Source organism: Mizuhopecten yessoensis, unplaced genomic scaffold (assembly GCF_002113885.1).
Source record: "Mizuhopecten yessoensis strain PY_sf001 unplaced genomic scaffold, ASM211388v2 scaffold3853, whole genome shotgun sequence".
In the NCBI taxonomy this organism is placed as follows: domain Eukaryota; kingdom Metazoa; phylum Mollusca; class Bivalvia; order Pectinida; family Pectinidae; genus Mizuhopecten; species Mizuhopecten yessoensis.
In genome coordinates this window covers 237017-263443 of record NW_018405252.1, presented here as the reverse complement: position 1 = coordinate 263443, position 26427 = coordinate 237017, and the positions used below count along the sequence as shown (strand labels likewise).

At 36.2% G+C, this 26427-nt stretch overlaps 1 protein-coding gene across 3 annotated transcripts in view; it reads right to left on the bottom strand.

Moving 5' to 3' along the window:
- LOC110448129 (ubiquitin carboxyl-terminal hydrolase 32-like) overlaps positions 1-26427 on the bottom strand; it is a 90956-nt gene that overhangs the window by 36627 nt on the left and 27902 nt on the right. The window contains exons 5-23 of one of the 3 annotated variants that reach the window (XM_021494194.1): positions 23297-23456; positions 22381-22512; positions 21856-21963; positions 21248-21363; positions 20900-20974; positions 20360-20416; positions 17878-19137; positions 17364-17425; positions 16851-16956; positions 15755-16159; positions 15181-15321; positions 13285-13435; positions 8412-8581; positions 7951-8029; positions 6568-6642; positions 6105-6243; positions 4299-4404; positions 2661-2764; positions 577-646 (exon numbers count right to left, since the gene is read on the bottom strand). In XM_021494194.1, coding sequence (XP_021349869.1) covers positions 577-646; positions 2661-2764; positions 4299-4404; positions 6105-6243; positions 6568-6642; positions 7951-8029; positions 8412-8581; positions 13285-13435; positions 15181-15321; positions 15755-16159; positions 16851-16956; positions 17364-17425; positions 17878-19137; positions 20360-20416; positions 20900-20974; positions 21248-21363; positions 21856-21963; positions 22381-22512; positions 23297-23456 — 3516 coding nt within the window. The remainder of the gene's footprint in view (positions 1-576; positions 647-2660; positions 2765-4298; positions 4405-6104; positions 6244-6567; positions 6643-7950; positions 8030-8411; positions 8582-13284; positions 13436-15180; positions 15322-15754; positions 16160-16850; positions 16957-17363; positions 17426-17877; positions 19138-20359; positions 20417-20899; positions 20975-21247; positions 21364-21855; positions 21964-22380; positions 22513-23296; positions 23457-26427) is intronic. The other 2 variants (XM_021494195.1, XM_021494196.1) reach the window with 2 other exon arrangements.

Here is a 26427-nt window from a genome sequence, read left to right as displayed (position 1 = left end):
AATCTTCCTTGTTCCAGACAAAAGCCTCATGTATCTTAATGGTACCCAAACATTTCTAGCAAATGAAAAAAGAACAAAACTTGAAATATTACTTTAGGCTTTAGAGTTCTTGAGAAGAAGTCAATCATATAAAAATTATTTTAACATATTTGACCCTATGACCTTAAAAGTCAAGGTAATTTACTGTAGCAACTTTGCTGGCCATCCATCCATCCAAGTTAGCTACAGGCCAAACATTATAACCCTAGGCCTTATGGTTCCTGAGAAATGGACAATACCCATTGTTTCAGGACAATGCACAAAATATATCATTTATAGGTCAACCCATATAAACAATTAAAACGATGATTGATTGACTGAGTGGTTTAATGTCCGCTTCACCACTGAGCAGTTCGGTTAGCCAGCAGACAATGATCATGATCACATGTTACAAATGATATACTCCTGTTTTAAGTACAGAGTTTTTGGAAATAATGACAAAATAAAGATTTCAATTGTATTTATGTGAAACAGGACTTGCAGTTTTAACTTGTGGCGTGTCAGAACAAATCAATAGGATACAGAATCCTGACTAACCTCCTCTGCTACTGTGTTGTCTGGTCGCCCATCACTGTCCTTCAGCTCAACATAGGGTTTGTCATGAACCCTGTTAATAGTCAAACGACAAAGTACAAATACATTACTGATACAAGGTACATATACCTACAACATCATCCTGGCCAAGACCAGGTTCCAGGACCATGAAACAGACCGATGTCTAAGACAACATCATCATCCTGCCCAAGACCAAGACCAGGTTCCGGGATCATGAAACAGACTGATGTCTAAGACAACATCATGATCCTGGCCAAGACCAGGTTCCGGGATCATGAAACAGACTGATGTCTAAGACAACATCATGATCCTGGCCAAGACCAGGTTCCGGGATCATGAAACAGACTGAAGTCTCAGACAACATCATCATCCTGGCCAAGACCAGGTTCCGGGATCATGAAACAGACTGAAGTCTCAGACAACATCATCATCCTGGCCAAGACCAGGTTATGGGATCATGAAACAGACTGATGTCTTAGACAACTTCATCATCCTGGCCAAGACCAGGTTCTGGGATCATGAAAGAGACTGATATCTTAGACAACATCATCATCCTGGCCAAGACCAGGCTCCGGGATCATGAAACAGACTGATGTCTCAGACAACATCATCATCCTGGCCAAGACCAGGTTCAGGGATCATGAAACAGACTGATGTCTCAGACAGCATCACCATCCTGGCCAAGACCAGGTTCTGGGATCATGAAACAGACTGATGTCTAAGACAACATCATGATCCTGGCCAAGACCAGGTTCCGGGATCATGAAACAGACTGATGTCTAAGACAACATCATCCTCCTGGCCAAGACCAAGACCAGGTTCCGGGATCATGAAACAGACTGAAGTCTCAGACAACATCATCATCCTGGCCAAGACCAGGTTCAGGGATCATGAAACAGACTGATGTCTCAGACAGCATCACCATCCTGGCCAAGACCAGGTTCTGGGATCATGAAAGAGACTGATATCTTAGACAACATCATCATCCTGGCCAATACCAGGTTCTGGGATCATGAAACAGACTGATGTCTAAGACAACATCATCATCCTGGCCAAGACCAAGACCAGGTTCCGGGATCATGAAACAGACTGAAGTCTCAGACAACATCATCATCCTGGCCAAGACCAGGTTATGGGATCATGAAACAGACTGATGTCTTAGACAACTTCATCATCCTGGCCAAGACCAGGTTCTGGGATCATGAAAGAGACTGATATCTTAGACAACATCATCATCCTGGCCAAGACCAGGCTCCGGGATCATGAAACAGACTGATGTCTCAGACAACATCATCATCCTGGCCAAGACCAGGTTATGGGATCATGAAACAGACTGATGTCTTAGACAACATCATCATCCTGGACAAGACCAGGTTCTGGGATCATGAAACAGACTGATGTCTCAGACAACATCATCATCCTGGCCAAGACCAGGTTATGGGATCATGAAACAGACTGATGTCTTAGACAACTTCATCATCCTGGCCAAGACCAGGTTCTGGGATCATGAAACAGGCTGATGTCTAAGACAACATCATCATCCTGGCCAAGACCAGGTTCCGGGATCATGAAACAGACTGATGTCTCAGACAACATCATCATCCTGGCCAAGACCAGGTCCATCCTCACCATTTTAACCCATTTACCCTTTAAGTCACATTTGAACCTTACAAAATCGAAGATTGGGTAAGTCCATTTTAAATATGTAAGAGTTGTAAATGTATATTTTCCCCTTCACCAAGCTACATTTAATGAATCAAATAGATTCATAATAATTCAACAAAAAGATTTTATTATTGTTTAAATGTCACTGTATCTAAAATCTAAGTACCCATTGAAATTAACGAGAAATATATAGTTCCAACAAACTGAACTTTTGTACCGGGACATGACATGTCTGCTGTACAGCGGTTCACACATAAATGGAAGTAAAAAATTCAAATTCATATATTAGACTACATGTAGATGACTAATAACTATGGTATGTTGTTCCATTACAAATATATATTTGAGATGTCCAAAGAAATCAGTTATTTTATATCTTTTTGATGAGAACTTTTTGTCACCTGTTGAGATCTTCATGAAGGCCGTCCAACAGAAAGCTGAGAAGTTCCTGAGAGTCGTGCTGCTGGAAGCCGTTAAAGCGAGGTGCATATTTTCCTATCGTCCACTGTAAATCACACAACAAGAAATCTTCACAGTATAAGGAGAAGTACATACCTTTAATATAGAAGTTCGAGGAGTTGATACATAGTCAAAGTTTGAAGTAGTTTTAGGGGCTGATATGTACCCTTAGTTTAAGAGTTGTAGATACCTTAAGTTTGATAGGTAGATACTTACCTATGTTTGAGGGGAAGATAGATATCCAAGTTTGAAACGTCAATAAATAATCAAGCTTGAGGTAATTTGAGGAGTTGATATATAGTCTAAGTTTAAGAAAGTTTTAGCTACATTTCTAAGTTTAAGGCAGCTTGATGGGCCCAAGTTGGAGGTAGTTTTTGGGGTTGACATATACCTCAAGTCTGCGGTAGTTTATAGGTTGATACATACCCTAAGTTTGAGTTTTAGAGGTTGATACATACCCTAAGTTTGAGTTTTAGAGGTTGATATATACCCTGAGTTTGTGTTTTAGAGGTTGATACATACCCTAAGTTTGAGTTTTAGAGGTTGATACATACCCTAAGTTTGAGTTTTAGAGGTTGATATATACCCTATGTTAGAGTTTTAGAGGGAGATACATACCCTAAGTTTGTGTTTTAGAGGTTGAAACATACCCTAGGTATTAGTTTTAGAGTGAGATACACACCCTAAGTTTGAGTTTTAGAGGTTGATTCATACCCTAAGTTTGTGTTTTAGAGGTTGATACATACCCTGAGTTTGTGTTTTAGAGGTTGATACATACCCTACGTTGGAGTTTAGAGGTTGATACATACCCTAAGTTTGTGTTTTAGAGGTTGATACATACCCTACGTTGGAGTTTAGAGGTTGATACATACCCTACGTTGGAGTTTTAGAGATTGATACATACCCTGAGTTTGAGTTTTAGAGGTTGATACATACCCTAAGTTTGTGTTTTAGAGGTTGATACTACCCTGAGTTTATGTTTTAGAGGTTGATACCTACCCTGAGTTTATGTTTTAGAGGTTGATACATGCCCTGAGTTTATGTTTTAGAGGTTGATACATGCCCTGAGTTTATGTTTTAGAGGTTGATACATGCCCTGAGTTTATGTTTTAGAGGTTGATACATGCCCTGAGTTTATGTTTTAGAGGTTGATACATACGCTGAGTTTATGTTTTAGAGGTTGATACATACCCTTAGTTTATGTTTTAGAGGTTGATACATACCCTTAGTTTATGTTTTAGAGGTTGATACATACCCTGAGTTTGTGTTTTAGAGGTTGATACATACCCTAGGTTTGTGTTTTAGAGGTTGATACATACCCTAAGTTTTTGTTTTAGAGGTTGATACATACCCTAAGTTTGTGTTTTAGAGGTTGATACATACCCTAAGTTTGTGTTTTAGAGGTTGATACATACCCTAAGTTTGTGTTTTAGAGGTTGATACATACCCTAAGTTTGTGTTTTAGAGGTTGATACATACCCTAAGTTTGTGTTTTAGAGGTTGATACATACCCTAAGTTTGAGTTTTAGAGCAAGATACATACCCAAAGTTTGAGGTAAGTTTTAGAGTTAGATACATACCCTAAGTTTGAGGGGTGCTATTGACTTGGCAGTCCCACTCCAGAGGTCCTTGACTAGATCCCCATACCGTTGAGCAATGTGTCCTTTCATACCTAAGGGGTTGGTCCTGTTAATCAAAGCAAGGTCAAAGGTCAAATAGAAATAACAAAAAATAAATACAGAAAAATCAATTATACACTGATCCAGAAAGTAATGTCTACTTCTTGACTAGGCACTCCTTGTAGCAGCTTACACAGCAATAGGAATAATTGTTTTTCTTATTTTTGGTTCACAAATAAATACAAAGTTTAAGTTTTAAATTCATACATTAGACTAGATGACTAATAATTTTGAGGTCAAACAGGTGTAGTCACCTGTACCTACCTATTGAGTTCAAACATGTGTAGTCACCTGTACCTACCTATTGAGTTCAAACAGGTGTAATCACCTGTACTTACCTATTGAGTTCAAACAGGTGTAGTCACCTGTACCTACCTAATGAGTTCAAATAGGTGTAATCACCTGTACCTACCTAATGAGTTCAAACATGTGTAGTCACCTGTACCTACCTATTGAGTTCAAACAGGTGTAATCACCTGTACTTACCTATTGAGTTCAAACAGGTGTAATCACCTGTACCTACCTATTGAGTTCAAATAGGTGTAATCACCTGTACCTACCTATTGAGTTCAAATAGGTGTAATCACCGGTACCTACCTATTGAGTTCAAACAGGTGTAGTCACCTGTACCTACCTAATGAGTTCAAATAGGTGTAATCACCTGTACCTACCTAATGAGTTCAAACATGTGTAGTCACCTGTACCTACCTATTGAGTTCAAACAGGTGTAATCACCTGTACTTACCTATTGAGTTCAAACAGGTGTAATCACCTGTACCTACCTATTGAGTTCAAATAGGTGTAATCACCTGTACCTACCTATTGAGTTCAAATAGGTGTAATCACCTGTACCTACCTATTGAGTTCAAACAGGTGTAGTCACCTGTACCTACCTATTGAGTTCAAACAGGTGTAGTCACCTGTACCTACCTATTGAGTTCAAACAGGTGTAATCACCTGTACCTACCTATTGAGTTCAAACAGGTGTAATCACCTGTACCTACCTATTGAGTTCAAACAGGTGTAATCACCTGTACCTACCTATTGAGTTCAAACAGGTGTAGTCACCTGTACCTACCTATTGAGTTCAAACAGGTGTAGTCACCTGTACCTACCTATTGAGTTCAAACAGGTGTAGTCACCTGTACCTACCTATTGAGTTCAAACAGGTGTAGTCACCTGTACCTACCTATTGAGTTCAAACAGGTGTAGTCACCTGTACCTACCTATTGAGTTCAAACAGGTGTAGTCACCTGTACCTACCTATTGAGTTCAAACAGGTGTAGTCACCTGTACCTACCTATTGAGTTCAAACAGGTGTAGTCACCTGTACCTACCTATTGAGTTCAAACAGGTGTAGTCACCTGTACCTACCTATTGAGTTCAAACAGGTGTAGTCACCTGTACCTACCTATTGAGTTCAAACAGGTGTAGTCACCTGTACCTACCTATTGAGTTCAAACAGGTGTAGTCACCTGTACCTACCTATTGAGTTCAAACAGGTGTAATCACCTGTACCTACCTAATGAGTTCAAACATGTGTAGTCACCTGTACCTACCTACTGAGTTCAAATAGGTGTAGTCACCTGTACCTACCTATTGAGTTAAAAAAGGTGTAGTCACCTGTACTTACCTATTGAGTTAAAAAAGGTGTAGTCACCTGTACCTACCTATTGAGTTCAAACAGGTGTTATCACCTGTACCTACCTATTGAGTTCAAACAGGTGTAATCCACCTATGAAGTAGTGAGTGAGAGGCCATGTGTTGGACACACACTGGACTGCAGCGTTCATAAAACATGTGTTACCAAGGTTATTGAGACCAGTCGCACCTTTATGGGTAGGAGCTGCAAGGGAGACAATCCACAAATAAATCAAATTCACATACAAATAAATCATTACTCCACCAATTGTTTAGCTCTGTTTAGATGCTTATCAAGTATATTGAGATTTGTGTTTTATTAATAAAAGAAATTTCAAACTTTGACAAGTTTAATGTGAGTTTAGACTAGACCCCTTGATATGTATTGAAAAATAAACTTCTCTAAACCTCAATTGTTCAGCCTTTCTAAACTACAATAAACAGTATTACACTGTGTGAACAGATCAATCAAAGTATTACACTGTGTGACCAGATCAATCAAAGTTTGAGGAGGGCTACATTAACATACCTTGATCTTTGCGAAATGTTTTGTTTTTGGCGAGTTGTGACATTTCTTCAGGCCAAGTGAGATCTTTGTTACGAACTAAAAAACAAAGCAACATGAGGGATGTCATTGTACATGAACAAAAGATGGAGGCAACATTTCATTACAACTATTGTATAAAGTGGCCTCAACAAATAGAAATATTAATTATAGTAGATTATATGACATAAAACTGTCAAAGTAAAATATAAAAGAGTAAATTAGCGAACTTGATAATTCCCGGCATTATTACAAGTTCTTAGAATCATTCCTGGCTTTATAACAAGTTCTGGGAATCACAGACTAGATATAGAGAGCCAATCATTAAAGGAGATTTTATCATGTGATGTAGTACTTACTCTCTATGAGGACGAGCTGGTTTTCCTATCATATCATGTGATAGAGTACTTACTCTCTATGAGGACGAGCTGGTTTTCCTATTTTATCATGTAATGTAGTACTTACTCTCTATGAGGACGAGCTTGTTTTCCTCTAAAGCACACTCCTCTATCATGTGATGTATTACTTACTCTCTATGAGGACGAGCTGGTTTTTCTATATCCTGTGATGTAGTACTTACTCTCTTTGAGGACGAGCTGGTTTTCCTCTAAAGTACACTCCTCTATCATGTGATGTAGTACTTACTAGCTATGAGGACGAGCTGGTTTTCCTCTAAAGCACACCCCTCTATCATGTGATGTAGTACTTACTCTCTATGAGGACGAGCTGGTTTTAGTACTTACTCTCTATGAAGACGAGCTGGTTTTCCTCTAAAGCACACTCCTCTATCATGTGATGTAGTACTTACTTTCTATGAGGACGAGCTGGTTTTCCTATATCCTGTGATGTAGTACTTACTCTCTATGAGGACGAGCTGTTTTTCCTCTAAAGCACACTCCTCTATCATGTGATGTAGTACTTACTCCCTATGAGGACGAGCTGGTTTTCCTATATCCTGTGATGTAGTACTTACTCTCTCTGAGGACGAGCTGGTTTTCCTCTAAAGCCCACTCCTCTATCATGTGATGTAGTACTTACTAGCTATGAGGACGAGCTGGTTTTCCTCTAAAGTACACTCCTCTATCATGTGATGTAGTACTTACTCTCTATAAGGACAAGCTGGTTTTCCTATTTTATCATGTAATGTAATACTTACTCTCTATGAGGACAAGCTGGTTTTCCTATTTTATCATGTGATGTAGTACTTACTCTCTATAAGGACAAGCTGGTTTTCCTATTTTATCATGTGATGTAGTACTTACTCTCTATGAGGACGAGCTGGTTTTCCTATTTTATCATGTGATGTAGTACTTACTCTCTATGAGGACGAGCTGGTTTTCCTATTTTATCATGTGATGTAGTACTTACTCTCTATGAGGACGAGCTGGTTTTCCTCTAAAGCACACTCCTCTATCAGGGTATTCTCATCGTCCAGCAATGTCATGTTCTGTAAGTACATACACACAAACAAGGGATTTCATTAACTGCTGTCAATAACTCAGATTCAAATTCAGATTTTGAGGAAATTTGACAATTATTAATCCATGTCAATGCTTAAATTACAAATGCAAATTGACAATTGTAACAAAATATGTCAAAACTTATCAAGACCCCCAAAAACTGGTCGCGGACTAAAGCCCAAAGTTTCGTTCTTGCTATCATAAATTACCAATTCTGCCAGGAAATAATCTAAATCTATTTAAAATAATATTGTTAAATTTCAATATCACCAGGTTCAAATGTAATACAACAGATGATATTTTAATTTGGACATTAATGTCTAGATTCTTTGATGATCCCCGGGCCAGGAGAAGTAGCTGTCAACTCACATCTTCTTTCTGTCCTATTTTCCAAAGGCGCATGTCCTCCCTGTTGAGCCTCAGTTTCGTACACAGGAACTCGTAAACCTGCTGTAAGGTGTGCTGCTGACTAAACGTCGCCGAGTACGCCACAAACCGTCGCGGCGTCTGGGGGCTGTTAGCCACAAAGTTGGTCATCGCTGGAAAGACAAACCATATCATGAAAACTGTTCACACATTGAGTACTCAAAATTAACTTGATGCAATTTTCTGTTAGAGTATTTTCTGTCACATTCATCATCAATAGAGTTATTCGTGCGTATTATTGCACAGGGATGTCACTTTCCTGATATTACGATCCTGACATCATGTGTAAACCAATAAGTGGTCATTACTGAGCAGACAATGCGATGGTGACCAAACCAAAATATGAGGTCCATAACAAGAAATGTAAAGCATCTGGATTTTGCACTTTATGAATAAAACAAAAAGTGGTTTGTTTTGATATATATATGTGTTGAGAATGCATTTAATGTCAACATTATGAAACATGCCAACTTGTTTTTAAACTAACACTTCAGATGATTAAAAACCTCAACTACTGGTGTGTAATGACTCCCTGATAAGGTTACAGATATATCAGAATATGAAGGAACAAGGCCTGGCTATTTTGGGTATCCCAGGAGTCAGGACTTGTCATACAACTAACCAATACACTAATTCCACAATATCCTGTGTAGGTAATGGTGACAGGAGTCAGGACTTGTCGTACAACTAACCAATACCCTAATTCCACAATATCCCGTGTAGGTAATGGTGACAGGAGTCAGGACTTGTCGTACAACTAACCAATACACTAATTCCACAATATCCCGTGTAGGTAATGGTGACAGGAGTACCATTATATCTACTGTACTAGCACTTCATGTGATTACTTTATTTGTAGAAAATGACACATCTCTACAAACTGAAGCAGAGAAGAATTAGTGCCTTATATCAACCTGATAATGCTTGTGACAGCTGTACAATTATGTTTTTTTTTTTCAAATAGTTGGCCTATTGTTTTGATGACATGCTTGTGTTACATATATCACTGTACAGTTATAGTGAAATACAGAAAAGAATAAGTGCACATGTATATAACTATAGAAAATCTAAGTACACATGTATATAACTATAGAAAATCTAAAAGGAGTTAAATTGACATGCAATTTTATGAAATAATCTTCAGTGGAAAGGAACAAGTTTGAGATATTTTCAATCACATGCATCATAACAGATCCAAACTGACATATTCTGTTTAAAAATGTCCTGGTTACACGTAAAGTTATAAAAGAGATTGGTATTTGATGTAAACTTCTGTCATCGTCACTGTTGTGACTGCAGTAGAACCACGAGCACACATTTCATTTTGTCAAAATATGTTTGTTTGTTCCTGACTAGCGCTCTATTAAATATAAAGTTGAGAAACAGATGACATACGAAAAATAAAAAAATGAAAAAAAGACAGATACCGCCCAACAACACATAAGCCCAATTGACCTTCAAACAAGTGAACTTGCGAAACAAAAGTACAGAAATATATGGAAAAGTGAACTGAACAAAAAACACACACAACTGTTCCATGTTATATGGTACACAGACATTACAGGAGGTATATAAGCTCAACCCCACAGACAGATTACAACAGAAAGCAGCTACATTACATACAAAGGGAGACTATATCTGAAAGAGAAACATCCTTTATGGTACGATAAACGATGAAACTACAGTAATAACACAGCCTTGATTTGCTAGTTTGTTTTACATGCTACTAGTTATAAAGATCAAACACATACTGCAGTATATGTGTTTTGTCACCTGATTACAAATTTAAAAGTGACATAATTGAGATAAACCGCTCTTGTTGCATCTTAAATATGTGCAGACATGCTACAAGATTTATTTGTTATTTTATAGATTCAGAAAAGTTGTTAAATATTATTATTATAATAGAATATGATTTATTATATATAATTACACATTTACATGGTACTTGCCATTTTTGCAAGCTGTAAATTCCAAAGGAATAGAAAATAATTATCTCAGCAAAAACAAGACTGTTGACTTTATATTTAAAAGACCACGTGTGAGGCAATATCATCCATCCTAAATTATGTATTCACTGTAACAGATATATCTACTGTAGAGAGTTTTATATTGACTGTATACAGATAACTCTACTGTAGAGTTTTATATTGACTGTATACAGATAAATCTACTGCAGATAGTTTTATATTGACTGTATACAGATATATCTACTGTATAGAGTTTTATATTGACTGTATACAAATATATCTACTGTATAGAGTTTTATATTGACTGTATACAGATATATCTACTGTATATAGTTTTATATCGACTGTATACAGATATATCTACTGTATAGAGTTTTATATTGACTGTATACAGATATATCTACTGTATAGAGTTTTATATTGACTGTATACAGATATATCTACTGTATAGAGTTTTATATTGACTGTATACAGATATATCTACTGTATAGAGTTTTATATTGACTGTATACAGATATATCTACTGTATAGAGTTTTATATTGACTGTATACAGATATATCTACTGTATAGAGTTTTATATTGACTGTATACAGATATATCTACTGTATAGAGTTTTATATTGACTGTATACAGATATATCTACTGTATAGAGTTTTATATTGACTGTATACAGATATATCTACTGTATAGAGTTTTATATTGACTGTATACAGATATATCTACTGTATAGAGTTTTATATGGACTGTATACAGATATATCTACTGTATGCAGCTTTATATTGACTGTATACAGATATATCTACTGTATGCAGTTTTATATTGACTGTATACAGATATATCTACTGTATAGAGTTTTATATGGACTGTATACAGATATATCTACTGTATATAGTTTTATATTGACTGTATACAGATATATATACTGTATAGAGTTTTATATTGACTGTATACATATATATCTGTTGTATAGAGTTTTATATTGACTGTTTACAGATATATCTACTGTATGCAGCTTTATATTGACTGTATACAGATATATCTACTGTATAGAGTTTTATATTGACTGTATACAGATATATATACTGTATAGAGTTTTATATTGACTGTATACATATATATCTGTTGTATAGAGTTTTATATTGACTGTATACATATATATCTACTGTATAGAGTTTTATATTGACTGTATACAGATATATCTACTGTATAGAGTTTTATATTGACTGTATACAGATATATATACTGTATAGAGTTTTATATTGACTGTATACATATATATCTGTTGTATAGAGTTTTATATTGACTGTATACATATATATCTACTGTATAGAGTTTTATATTGACTGTATACAGATATATCTACTGTATAGAGTTTTATATTGACTGTATACAGATATATATACTGTATAGAGTTTTATATTGACTGTATACATATATATCTGTTGTATAGAGTTTTATATTGACTGTATACAGATATTTATCTACTGTATAGAGTTTTATATTGACTGTACAGACTTATTTTCACAGCAATGTCATTCTCATGGATAATTGAATTTTCAAATTTAACAAAACTGTGAACATTGGAAGTCATTTAAATCTAAAGCACTAGCAGACATTTGTACTCAAACATTTCCGACAGATCTAATAGTATTGAAATGAGTGAAATTGCATTTTTCACACAAAAATAAATAAATAAATAAAACAAATTAAATAATATTGTGTGCCACCAAACCAGTACTCTATGATACAACAGACATAGACTAGAATTTTCTACGAGCTAACCAGTAACAATGACACAATATATAGCACATCACACAAACCTGGTCATACAGGTTCTACTCATACAGGTTCTACTCCCAATAATTCAATTTTTATCGAATGCATTTTGATTTCTCTTTCATATTTTTTTTTTCTAAAATATCTACGAATATCTAAATTATCACTTTTATGAATATAAATATATATATATGTAATGGAATCATTCAAATGCACAAATAGTGCTAAAATCTTTAAATCTTCTGTTCAGTACAACATGTATAATTTCCTACAGTACAGTTAGATTCCATCTCACTGCTGTTCTGTTATGACCAGGTTGTGATTTATCTACACATCAAATATTTACTGTAACATCCAGTGTCTACATCAGCCAATTAGGATCTACGGATCTACCTGATTTAATATCATCAACTTCGTAAAAAAAAAATTGCCAAGCAAATCAAATGTCCCCTGATTGTTTTGACCATTAATCATACCAATGTATGTCCTTACAATGATAATTTCACTTGTGAAAATTTCCTCACAAATGGGGAAATGATCACCCATTTTCATGTAAAGTTATACTTTTCTAAATCAAGTTTTACTTGTTGTTTGTTTATATTTTCTGAGGTATCACTGAGCAATGCTAACCCCCCTTGATTGTTTTTACTATCATGCTATACAAACACCAATCCTTATGATACCGCCTAGAGTTACCTTCCCTGTTACTCCTCAATCATTTATTTCCTACAGGCATTGAAGTTATAGGATACCATTAACAGAAATTTGATGTAGTCTATAACTCATACTTTGGTCAATGGTCACTTACAGTTTGAATTGACCATAAATGTCAATCTTAAGAAATGCCTAAAGGAATAAGCATGTCACCCAGAAAACCTGTCCAATTTATTAATGAATTTATACAGCATTTCCCGTCTAAGTAATCCTACAGTTATACATTCAGTTATCATCATTATGATTTTGAGGAATGAAAATATGTAGCCAAAGTTTAAACTTGGGAGTAATTTGCCAGTATTTGACACAGCAGACCTGGATGTTACAGTGACTAAGAAAGCTAGGGCATGCTCACATAATGCCATACCACCAATGCCTGACATCATCCCGGTAAACGTCGTCATGTGGGCGGGGCGTTGACTTGGCATCTGATGGCGCTGTAGTCGTACTGTCACAGGGTACAGTTCCAGCTCTGGAATACCATCATTGTTTGCCGAGGCTATCACCTGTAAAAATGTATGTTACACTCGAGTGTGTATCACATGTAGAACACCTGTATAAAATGTATGTTACACTCGAGTGTGTATTACATGTATATCACGTGTATAACACCTGTATAAAATGTATGTTACACTTGACTGTGTATCACATGTATAAAACCTGTATAAAATGTATGTTACACTCGAGTGTGAAGCACATGTATATCACCTGTATAACACCTGTATAAATTGTATGTTACACTCGAGTGTGTATCACATGTATAACACCTATATAACACCTGCATAAAATGTATGTTACACTCGAGAGTGAATCACATGTATATCACCTGTATAACACCTGTATAAAAATGCATGTTACACTCGAGTGTGTATCACATGTATATCTCCTGTATAACACCTGTATAAATTGTATGTTACACTCGAGTGTGTATCACATGTATATCATCTGTAGATCACCTGTATAAAATGTATGTTACACTCGAGTGTGAATCACATGAATATCACCTGTATAACACCTGTATAAAATGTATGTTACACTTGAGTGTGTATCACATGTATATCACCCGTAGAACACCTGTATAAAATGTATGTTACACTCGGGTGTGTATCACATGTATATCATCTGTAGAACACCTTTATAAAATGTATGTTACACTCGAGTGTGTATCACATGGATATCATCTGTAGAACACCTGTATAAAATGTATGTTTCACTCGAGTGTGTATCACATGTATATCACCTGTAGAACACCTGTATAAAATGTATGTTACACTCGGGTGTGTATCACATGTATATCATCTGTAGAACACCTTTATAAAATGTATGTTACACTCGAGTGTGTATCACACGTATATCACATGTATATCACCTATATAAAATGTATGTTACACTCGAGTGTGTATAACATGTATAACACCTATATAACACCTGTATAAAATGTATGTTACACTTGACTGTGTATCACATGTATAAAACCTGTATAAAATGTATGTTACACTCGAGTGTGAAGCACATGTATATCACCTGTATAACACCTGTATAAATTGTATGTTACACTCGAGTGTGTATCACATGTATAACACCTATATAACACCTGTATAAAATGTATGTTACACTCGAGTGTGTATCACATGTATAACACCTATATAACACCTGTATAAAATGTATGTTACACTCGAGTGTGAATCACATGTATATCACCTGTATAACACCTGTATAAAATGTATGTTACACTTGACTGTGTATCACATGTATAAAACCTGTATAAAAAGTATATTACACCTGTATATATATATTATTGCTACAAAATGATACCGTGACTGCTCGCTATCTCAGATCATTGGATGTCATTAATATGGCGTTATTTATGTCGGATAGCCAGCAAACACTATATATTCCACCAAAATTAAACACTGGTGGCCATGGGTCAGAAAACTCATTACAATGTATTTTTGGCAGAATAACATTTAAAATCTCCATTGTGCATCTACATAGAGCTAATAACCATATGTATCATCAAGCAAAATTTTAAAAATTACAAAACTTCTAGATTCTGAGATATTTCTGGAAACTGAAGTGTTGACTGAAAGACATACAGACAGGCACCCTGCTTACTACAGGGCACCTGTATCCCTGCTATGTGTCCCTAGCGAGGTCAGTATCAATCATCACTTCTATCACAACACTCCTTTCAAGGTATACGTTTATGGTATACCTAAGTGTGTTGACTGGAGAGTTCCCCAATACTTACAGTTCTTGGTAGCGGTGTGTCGGTGCCATACCACACGGACAGGGCTCGCCACACCGGCTCAGGGACTAGCTCAAAATCTTTTCCTCTCACTAACATTGTATCTCTTTTGAGACGACCCCCTTCATTTGTTAATGATGAAACCTTGAAGAAAGACCATTGAGAGTATCCAAAATAAACACAGCATTGGAACAAAAACCAATAATGTGTATACAAATGTTTCAGGTATAAATCTAATATCGATAATAGCTGACAGTAAACTAATAAAGTAAATATTTAGTGAGTTGATAAAAGACCATATCACGACAGAAATGTTAACAAATTTTCTTTTAACAGATTTGTGTAACAGCAAATGATTTGTTAGTTATTTTCCTTAGCTGTAACTTCAACTATACATTCCTGACTGCTCATTTCTCCTTCACATCAATCAAGAGTAACCACGACCTTACCCAGCTGGTCAATAAACAAGCATTTTCAGACTGTGAAAATGTCCACTTTAGCAGCACATTAGCATTAATCCTATTGAAGCTCTCAAGTGATTACTGTCCCTTTCTCCTTATTGAGGGAGCTGACTTACCTTGGTGGTATTGAGAGCTATCAGTTGACTGTTGTCGATAGCTCCTGGTCGAGGGGGCACAGAATTACAAGAATGAACATTTTTCTTCCGCAGTTTAGGTGAGGGACTAGGACTACGATTGACCACAGTTGACTCGCCTGGGTTTAGACAGTGCCTGAGGGGGCTGCTATACACAGAGCTATGGTTTGACGCTCGAGGTAACGTGTGGTTACGAACTTGATTGGTCGCACCACCGAGTTCAGAGTTAGTTCCCTTGGTGACATTGACAACAATCACAGAATCATCGTCCCAGGGAAGTGTTTTTGATTGATGCTTTCCTTTAGTTATTCTATGGTGCACTGGCGAGTCCAGGAATGATCCCTTCTCAATCCCGTTCTGGTCCAAAAGAACGTTCGCCTCCACTGCCTGAACACAGAGCGACAAACAACATAGAACATCAGTTCATTTCTATCAACTGAGTTGGGGAGGAAGTAAAGGCTATTTGAAACTCAGAATTAAAACCAGATTTTTTTCTTTTAATTACATACTACATGTAGTTATAAACTTGTTAACGGTTTGCCTATGAGATGTAAGGGAGACAACTCACCGTAGGACTGACATATTCTATCCAGGAGTTCCCCCGAAACTCGGAATGAAAACAATAGTATTTTCATTTATTACAATCTACATGTACCTATATACTTATTAAGTTGTCAAGCCTTTTTTTAATTCTGTAGAATATCATCTTGCCTATGAGATGGAAGGGAGACAACTCACCGTAGGACTGACATATTCTATCCAGGAGTTCCCCCGAAACTCGGAATGAAAACAATAGTATTTTCATTTATTACAATCTACATGTACCTATATACTTATTAAGTTGTCAAGCCTTTTTTTAATTCTGTAGAATATCATCTTGCCTATGAGATGGAAGGGAGACAACTCACCGTAGGACTGACATATTCTATCCAGGAGTTCCCCCGAAACTCGGAATGAAAACAATAGTATTTTCATTTATTACAATCTACATGTACCTATATACTTATTAAGTTGTCAAGCCTTTTTTTAATTCTGTAGAATATCATCTTGCCTATGAGATGGAAGGGAGACAACTCACCGTAGGACTGACATATTCTATCCAGGAGTTCCACCACTGCATGGCTAAGAGGTACCACACCTGTCCCACACGGAACGGCTTCCGCGACTCCCGTGACAGCCAGTCACTGTAAAGTGTTCATCAACAAGTCAGATTCAGTGGAAAATTGGGTTATTACATCATGAATCAATTCCATTTTATATTCAATCCTTGGAAATCCGTACATTTTCATTTTTTTTTTATCAACAGTGATGTTATCGAATCAATAGATAAAACAGTTTTACTTTAGTAACAGGAAATGTTTACCTGAGACCTCTTACCTTTACACAAAACTAACTGTTTATTTTAGAAAAGGACACTATATTACAACTCCACCATTTACAACAGTCTGGGGTTGGGGTTTTGTACCATTCCTATTTAAAGGTATTTTCATGTTTTAAGACATATAATGGTACACATTTTCAAAATGTCTTTATAAATTCAGTAATGATTCATTTGAGATCCTCTAGACTTTATCACAGATGAATGACTTACTTGACAATTTTTCCTTCTTCTTCCCTTTTCTGAGGCTTTAGTCCTAATACTATATGGCAAATCTGAAGGAAAAAAAATAGCTCAATATTTCACTGATATAACGAGGATCCTGATAATAAGAGCATGACAGTGTCGAATGACTTTGATTCGAGCTGAAATTGAGGTATTATTAGAGTATTACTAGCCCATCACAGCTCAACTTCTCAATTACTGCACCTGAAAAGGGAGTTTGAGTAAGTTGTTATTAGTTGTGTATATACCTACCTGACTAAGGAGATTGAGGAAGGCATCAGCCAGCGTATTGTTGACTGTCCACACCAGGTATTTATTAGTTGTGTATATTCCTACCTGAATAAGGAGATCGAGGAAGTCATCAGCCAGCATATTGTTGACTGTCCAGCAGGTATTTATTAGTTGTGTATATACCTACCTGACTAAGGAGATCGAGGAAGTCATCAGCCAGCATATTGTTGACTGTCCATAGCAGGTATTTATTAGTTGTGTATATACCTACCTGACTAAGGAGATCGAGGAAGTCATCAGCCAGCGTATTGTTGACTGTCCATACCAGGTATTTATTAGTTGTGTATATACCTACCTGACTAAGGAGATCGAGGAAGTCATCAGCCAGCGTATTGTTGACTGTCCATACCAGGTATTTATTAGTTGTGTATATACCTACCTGACTAAGGAGATCGAGGAAGTCATCAGCCAGCGTATTGTTGACTGTCCATACCAGGTATTTATTAGTTGTGTATATACCTACCTGACTAAGGAGATCGAGGAAGTCATCAGCCAGCGTATTGTTGACTGTCCATACCAGGTATTTATTAGTTGTGTATATACCTACCTGACTAAGGAGATCGAGGAAGTCATCAGCCAGCGTATTGTTGACTGTCCATACCAGGTATTTATTAGTTGTGTATATACCTACCTGACTAAGGAGATCGAGGAAGTCATCAGCCAGCGTATTGTTGACTGTCCATACCAGGTATTTATTAGTTGTGTATATACCTACCTGACTAAGGAGATCGAGGAAGTCATCAGCCAGCGTATTGTTGACTGTCCATACCAGGTATTTATTAGTTGTGTATATACCTACCTGACTAAGGAGATCGAGGAAGTCATCAGCCAGCGTATTGTTGACTGTCCATACCAGGTATTTATTAGTTGTGTATATACCTACCTGACTAAGGAGATCGAGGAAGTCATCAGCCAGCGTATTGTTGACTGTCCATACCAGGTATTTATTAGTTGTGTATATACCTACCTGACTAAGGAGATCGAGGAAGTCATCAGCCAGCGTATTGTTGACTGTCCATACCAGGTATTTATTAGTTGTGTATATACCTACCTGACTAAGGAGATCGAGGAAGTCATCAGCCAGCGTATTGTTGACTGTCCATACCAGGTATTTATTAGTTGTGTATATACCTACCTGACTAAGGAGATCGAGGAAGTCATCAGCCAGCGTATTGTTGACTGTCCATACCAGGTATTTATTAGTTGTGTATATACCTACCTGACTAAGGAGATCGAGGAAGTCATCAGCCAGCGTATTGTTGACTGTCCATACCAGGTATTTATTAGTTGTGTATATACCTACCTGACTAAGGAGATCGAGGAAGTCATCAGCCAGCGTATTGTTGACTGTCCATACCAGGTATTTATTAGTTGTGTATATACCTACCTGACTAAGGAGATCGAGGAAGTCATCAGCCAGCGTATTGTTGACTGTCCATACCAGGTATTCTGCCATGGAGATACAGCCATCCTGCAACAGTCATTAAAGTTTTTGTGTTTTTTTAATACACTTAATTTTTGTGTTTTTTTAGTACACTTAATTTTTGTTCATCGAGCAACAACCAGTCTGGTTGTCTAGCTATCGCTTACAAGGCACCATTATACACTTCATAACATTTTATTTTCTAAAGTAAAAGTGATGCATTGCAAGAAATTTCTTTCTGATGTATAAGAAGGAATTATTGATGTATTAGAAGAAATTACTGATGTATTAGAAGAAATTACTGATGTATAAGAAGAAATTACTGATGTATGAGAAGGAATAACTGTAAGATTTATAATCAAGCTGTTCTGAGCAATAATGAAATATTCATAATATTCTTGCTGACAGATACTTTATAAAGAGCATCAGATAACCTCAATCTTTGCAGGAAAGTCTGAATTTTTAAAGAGGGGAAATGTAAGCATTCTACACATAAATTTGCATGATTACACTGAGACTGGTATGTAGCCTGCCACCAGACACAGTATACTGGGACTATACTACATACACTGTATACTGGGGTAATATTATATATAACCCGGTTATATTACACATTTCAAGGATGATATCATATATCATTAGGACTATAAATGGGGATTATATTACACATTTCAGGGATGATATCATATATCATTAGGACTATAAATGGGGATTATATTATATATTTCAGGGATGATATTATATTTCATTAGGACTATAAATGGGGATTATATTACACATTTCAGGGATGATATTATATATCATTAGGACTATAAATGGGGATTATATTATATATTTCAGGGATGATATTATATTTCATTAGGACTATAAATGGGGATTATATTACACATTTCAGGGATGATATCATATATCATTAGGACTATAAATGGGGATTATATTATATATTTCAGGGATGATATTATATTTCATTAAGACTATAAATGGGGATTATATTATACATTTCAGGGATGATATTATATTTCATTAGGACTATAAATGGGGATTGTATTATATATTTCAGGGATAATATTATATATTTCAGGGATGATATTATATATTTCAGGGATGATATTATATTTCATTAAGACTATAAATGGGGATTATATTATTTATATTGGGGTTATATTACATACTTCGGTAATGATTCTATATATATATATATTGTATTACTGGGTATATTGGGGATTATATAACATATAAACCAGTTATACTAGATACAGTGCAGATTTACCTGGTGTTTATCCTGTTCTTCGTTATCCCTTTTTGACACATATGTGTCCTTGAGTCCCTTAAACATGTTTATTAAAACATGTTTATTAAAACATGTTAACTTGTTGTATTGTATAAACATATAAAATTAGTCGTTCTATACAGATAATCATTGTTACTGTACTGACAACCAGACCTCACTGAAAGCTCCCTCCAGGTGGAGCACAAGTCATGTTTAGGAGTATCACAAATCTGACTTCAATAAAAGAAGTCGACAAACTACAAAAGGCTAAAACATAATATAAACTTATGACCTTATGAAATCTAACTGGATGCTCCAATGACCATTGAAATGTAATTGGACACTTTTACTTCATTCGAACTATCATTGGTCACTAACATGACCAGCTGAACTCTACTAGGACACTCACATGACCATAAAATTTGAACTGGACAATACCATGATGTCTTAATTCTAATTGGGTGCTGTATTAGCCAAGACATCTTTACAGGCCAGTCTAGCTGTGCTACATTTACGTGAAATACGTCTTTGAATGCCTACCTTATCTGTGTCGTGACAGGCTAGAATCTCACTGGCTACCGAGTGAGGATCCATCTTGTGGAACATGTCAGACTCCTGTAGAATAAACAGTACAACATTACCAGTATATCCCCTACATACAGTGCATGTCCTTATTTTCAAGTACTTAAAAGATAAAAAAAATCTTCGTAAATAGTGTTCATTTCTGAATATTTTATAGTCATATTAATGTACATGTACAAACTCATGCTTTGCTTTCAGACATATATAATCTGTTGTGTGAAAGTGTCTAAGCAGTAACTCTGATCAATGATACTCAGAGTAAACCTATCTGTCCTGTTAACATTACGTCTGTGGTGCCATACTTACTAGCTCGGCCCCACTGCGGCTCTCAAACCTGATGAGTAGTAAAGCATTGAGCATACTCTTCAGTTCAGCGTGGTTCAGCTTGTTGTCATGGTTGGCATCAAATACTTTAAAGCAAACTGGAACACAAATATTTCAATTAAACATTTATCATATTTTTATATACATTCAATGACCATATTTTGAAGAATTAGGTTTCAATCATCTGTACAAAACACATGATTTTATTTTAATTTTTTAATTTTACTATAAATATACAGTCCAAACTTATTATGTCAAAGTCATCAAGACTGTAAACATCTTCGACATAAACAAGGCATTCAATCACAGGGGTTTGTTACAAATGTCTGAAATACACAAACGCTATGGTGATATGGGTCACAGCACGTATCTGTGCTGTGACCCATATCAGTACAGGATATGTGTATATCAGGCATTTGTACCGAAACCCTGTGATTCAATCAAACACATACAAGTAAGCAGCTAGGAGATCTCCAATAATGCCTCCAAGATCACCAGGGGTTTTAAATACTCTGAGAGCAATGAACTTTGGTTACATTTAAGCACCTTGGTGTGAAGACGTGCAATATTGAGGATCACTATAAACTTACACTTCTGCCTCTCTGTACTGGGTCCACGACAACACGCTGATATTCCACATGCCATCTCTTTAAAGTCAATATGATTGTCACGATTCTCATCAAATGCCTTAAACAAACCTGTAAACCACAGACAGAATACATATTTAGACTTAAAACATATCAGTTGAGTTATAAGAGATGAATTTAAATTTGACATCAACAGAAAAAAGTATTTCTACTTTATAGTAAGTACCAGTTAAAAGCCAAGAACATGAAAATTTGGTTTGGCAAAAGACTATGGTTTTTTTACAATACTATTAATTTCACCAAGGGTACTAGCTATAGGTAGCTGGTCAACTTCAGTTCACAGCCAGCAGTCTTAGTCAGTTATTAAGGTTTGATAACAGCTGTCACCGTTAGTCCTCTACAATCCATAAACAAATCAAACATGACACATGAGTCATTTGAAGAGAGCTTCAACAATTCTATAAGTACTATTTAATCATCACCATATTTCTTATTTTGTAAACCCTACATTTGCCTGTGGATCTTTACCTTCACACACAGACTCTGGCACTGGTGGACACACCAGGGCCTTGAACGTCTCAACGTCAAACTTGCCGCTCTTGGACTGCGACTTTAATACCCAGTAGCGTTTATCTAACTCGCTGATGTCGCTCTCCTCCACTGTAAACAAATAACGACAACGTGATATAGACACATAAAAACATCATTATAACCACTGGTCAAGTACATTTCGGCATCATATCGAATGATACTTGTGGGTGGATAAATTTAGGGGAATTGTAAAGGATATAAGGAAAAAGTGGACCTTGACTAGCCTATACTATAACACTATTCTCTATAGCTAATACTCTGTAGTGTATATTATATACAGTTTGGATGATATCTCCTTGTTATATTAAATATTACACATACAGCCTATAGCTGATATTCTGTATTGTATATTATATACAGTTTGGATGATAACTGCGTGCTATATTATATATTACACATACAGCCTATACTATAACACTATTCTCTATAGCTAATACTCTGTATTGTATATTATATACAGTTTGGATGATATCTCCTTGTTATATTAAATATTACACATACAGCCTATAGCTGATATTCTGTATTGTATATTATATACAGTTTGGATGATAACTGCGTGCTATATTATATATTACACCTACAGCCTATACTATAACACTATTCTCTATAGCTAATACTCTGTATTGTATATTATATACAGTTTGGATGATAACTCTGTGTTATATTATATAATTATTATAGGGGTCAAAGAAGTAATATAGACGGTAAAATCCCATATAACACTGAATCCTAATGGAAGTATGTCCGTAGGATACGAATTACTTAAAATATTATATGGGGCAAATATATATAGCTTGGACTATTATGCTTTATAATATATAAAGTCTGTTACACAGATCTTTATCACACATACAGTGGGTGACCCCAGCCAGGGTCTGGTAGAAAGTGGGTGTGTCTGTGTCGTTAGACAGGGATATCGTCATTGGCTCCATGAGCAGCCATTTTGTAATGATGGTGGCGTCAGGATGGTGATATAACCACGACCGGAACTGTTCGAAGCCGACCTGGTCACTCTGAAGTACGCAAAAAAAATATCTAATTTAAATACAGTTTTGATATTATTCAAATAAAATGTTCAAATGCAGACAATCAAATATAATAAATAGTTGTATGGACTTACAATTACAAATCCTACAAATACAAAAAAACACCCTAAAACCAATCAAAGTCTGATGTAGTTAGACTGACACCCAATGTATTGTGTAATTTTAGGATTTAAATGTAAGCTTCGTTAGCATATCTACCTGAAAGGAATATTGGCTTGTTTATCTACAAATATATTCATTAAAATAATATAGAAATATTAATATATCGTTTGATTATCGAAAGCCTTGTAAAATTGTATATATATATATAGTCTATATCTACGTAAGGTTGTGTGTGGTTGTTATATGTGAAAAAAATAGGTTCTCCTTACAGTTCAGAATAAATATGAATTGAAGTCTGCAACAAGGGTCTGGTATATTTCATTTCTTACATGATTCGATTGCTAAAAAAAATGAAACTGCATTTGGTAATAAGCTGAAGAGTGAGAACTATTATACGCTGTATCCTCATGTTTGAATAATAAACTGATTTTACAGCAGCTGCCCGTCCACAAACATAAATAAAACAACAAAAAACATCGGATCCTGTGTCAAGTTCTTATGGTGATTTAATGATCCAGTGAATTACCATATTTGATTCAATAAACTAATACACTCGCAAACTAGCCAATATGAAAGCTAAAGGACCAACCAGCATAACAGCCAACACCTCAAAAGAGTGATAGGCAAACCAACTATGGAGACTAATTATACAAATTGTTCTTTGTGAGTTTGTTGTGTAAAGTATCATTTTATCAATTTACTTGATCAATTCACTGTAGATAAATATCAGAGGGGCATTCCATCCTTTTGAAAGTCAATCCTTCAGAATCGGTAATTATCAGTTTACACACACAATAGGTAATTGAAGTACACTGTACACAGCAGTCTTGTGAAATAACAAATGTAGGCTGAAGTGCTGTAGTGTATTTCACAGAAGTGTTAAGTCATGTCACAGAAGTGTTAAGTCATGTCACAGGAGTGTTATGTCGTGTCACAGAAGTGTTAAGTCATGTCACAGGAGTGTTAAGTCATGTCACAGAAGTGTTAAGTCATGTCACAGAAGTGTTGAGTCGTGTCACAGAAGTGTTATGTCGTGTCACAGAAGTGCTAAGTCATGTCACAGGAGTGTTAAGTCATGTCACAGAAGGGTTAAGTCGTGTCACAGAAGTGTTAAGTCATGTCACAGCAGTGTTAAGTCATGTCACAGAAGTGTTAAGTCATGTCATAGAAGTGTTAAGTCGTGTCACAGAAGTGTTATGTCGTGTCACAGAAGTGTTAAGTTATGTCACAGGAGTGTTAAGTCATGTCACAGAAGTGTTAAGTCACGTCACAGAAGTGTTAAGTCACGTCACAGAAGTGTTAAGTCATTTCACAGAAGTGTTAAGTCATGTCACAGAATTGTTATGTCGTGTCACAGAAGTGTTAAGTCGTGTCACATAAGTGTTATGTCGTGTCACAGAAGTGTTAAGTGACGTCACAGAAGTGTTAAGTCATGTCACAGAAGGGTTAAGTCGTGTCACAGAAGGGTTAAGTCATGTCACAGAAGTGTTAAGTTATGTCACAGGAGTGTTAATTCATGTCACAGAAGTGTTAAGTCACGTCACAGAAGGGTTAAGTCATGTCACAGAAGTGTTAAGTTATGTCACAGAAGTGTTAAGTCATGTCACACAAGTGTTAAGTCAGAAGTTTAAAACAGAAATAGACAATGTCTGCAAGACCTGATCAATGCTACATGAACGTTTGGTCCAGGACTCTGAAAAACAACTCTTAGGAGGAGTGTTAAGTCATGTCACAGAAGTGTTAAGATGTCACAGAAGTGTTATGTCGTGTCACATAAGTGTTAAGTCATAACACAGAAGTGTTATGTCGTGTCACAGAAGTGAAGTCATGTCACAGAAGTGTTATGTCGTGTAACAGAAGCGTTAAGTCATGTCACAGAAGAGTTAAGTCATGTCACAGAAGTGTTATGTCGTGTAACAGAAGCGTTAAGTCATGTCACAGAAGAGTTAAGTCATGTCACAGAAGTGTTAAGTCACATCACAGAAGTGTTAAGTCACGTCACAGAAGTGTTATGTCGTGTCACAGAATTGTTAAGTCATGTCACAGAAGTGTTAAGTCGTGTCACAGAAGAGTTAAGTCATGTCACAGAAGTGTTATGTCGGGTCACAGAAGTGTTAAGTCATGTCAAAGAAGTGATAAGTCATGTCACAGAAGTGTTAAGTCGTGACACAGAAGTGTTATGTCGTGTCACAGAAGTGCTAAGTCATGTCACAGAAGTGTTAAGTCGTGTCACAGAAGTGGTAAGTCATGTCACAGAAGTGTTAAGTCGTGACACAGAAGTGTTATGTCGTGTCACAGAAGTGAAGTCATGTCACAGAAGTGTTATGTCGTGCCACAGAAGTGTTAAGTCATGTCACAGAAGCGTTAAGTCGTGTCACAGAAGTGTTATGTCATGTCACAGAAGTGTTAAGTCATGTCATAGAAGAGTTAAGTCATGTCACAGAAGTGTTAAGTCACGTCACAGAAGAGTTAAGTCACGTCACAGAAGTGTTAAGTCGTGTCACAGAAGGGGTAAGTCATGTCACAGAAGTGTTATGTCGTGCCACAGAAGTGTTAAGTCATGTCACAGAAGAGTTAAGTCATGTCACAGAAGTGTTATGTCATGTCACAGAAGTGTTAAGTCATGTCACAGGAGTGTTAAGTCGTGTCACAGAAGTGGTAAGTCATGTCACAGAAGTGTTAAGTCGTGTCACAGAAGTGCTATGTCGTGTCACAGAAGTGTTAAGTTATGTCGCAGGAGTGTTAAGTCATGTCACAGAAGTGTTAAGATGTCACAGAAGTGTTATGTCGTGTCACAGAAGGGGTAAGTCATGTCACAGAAGTGTTATGTCGTGTA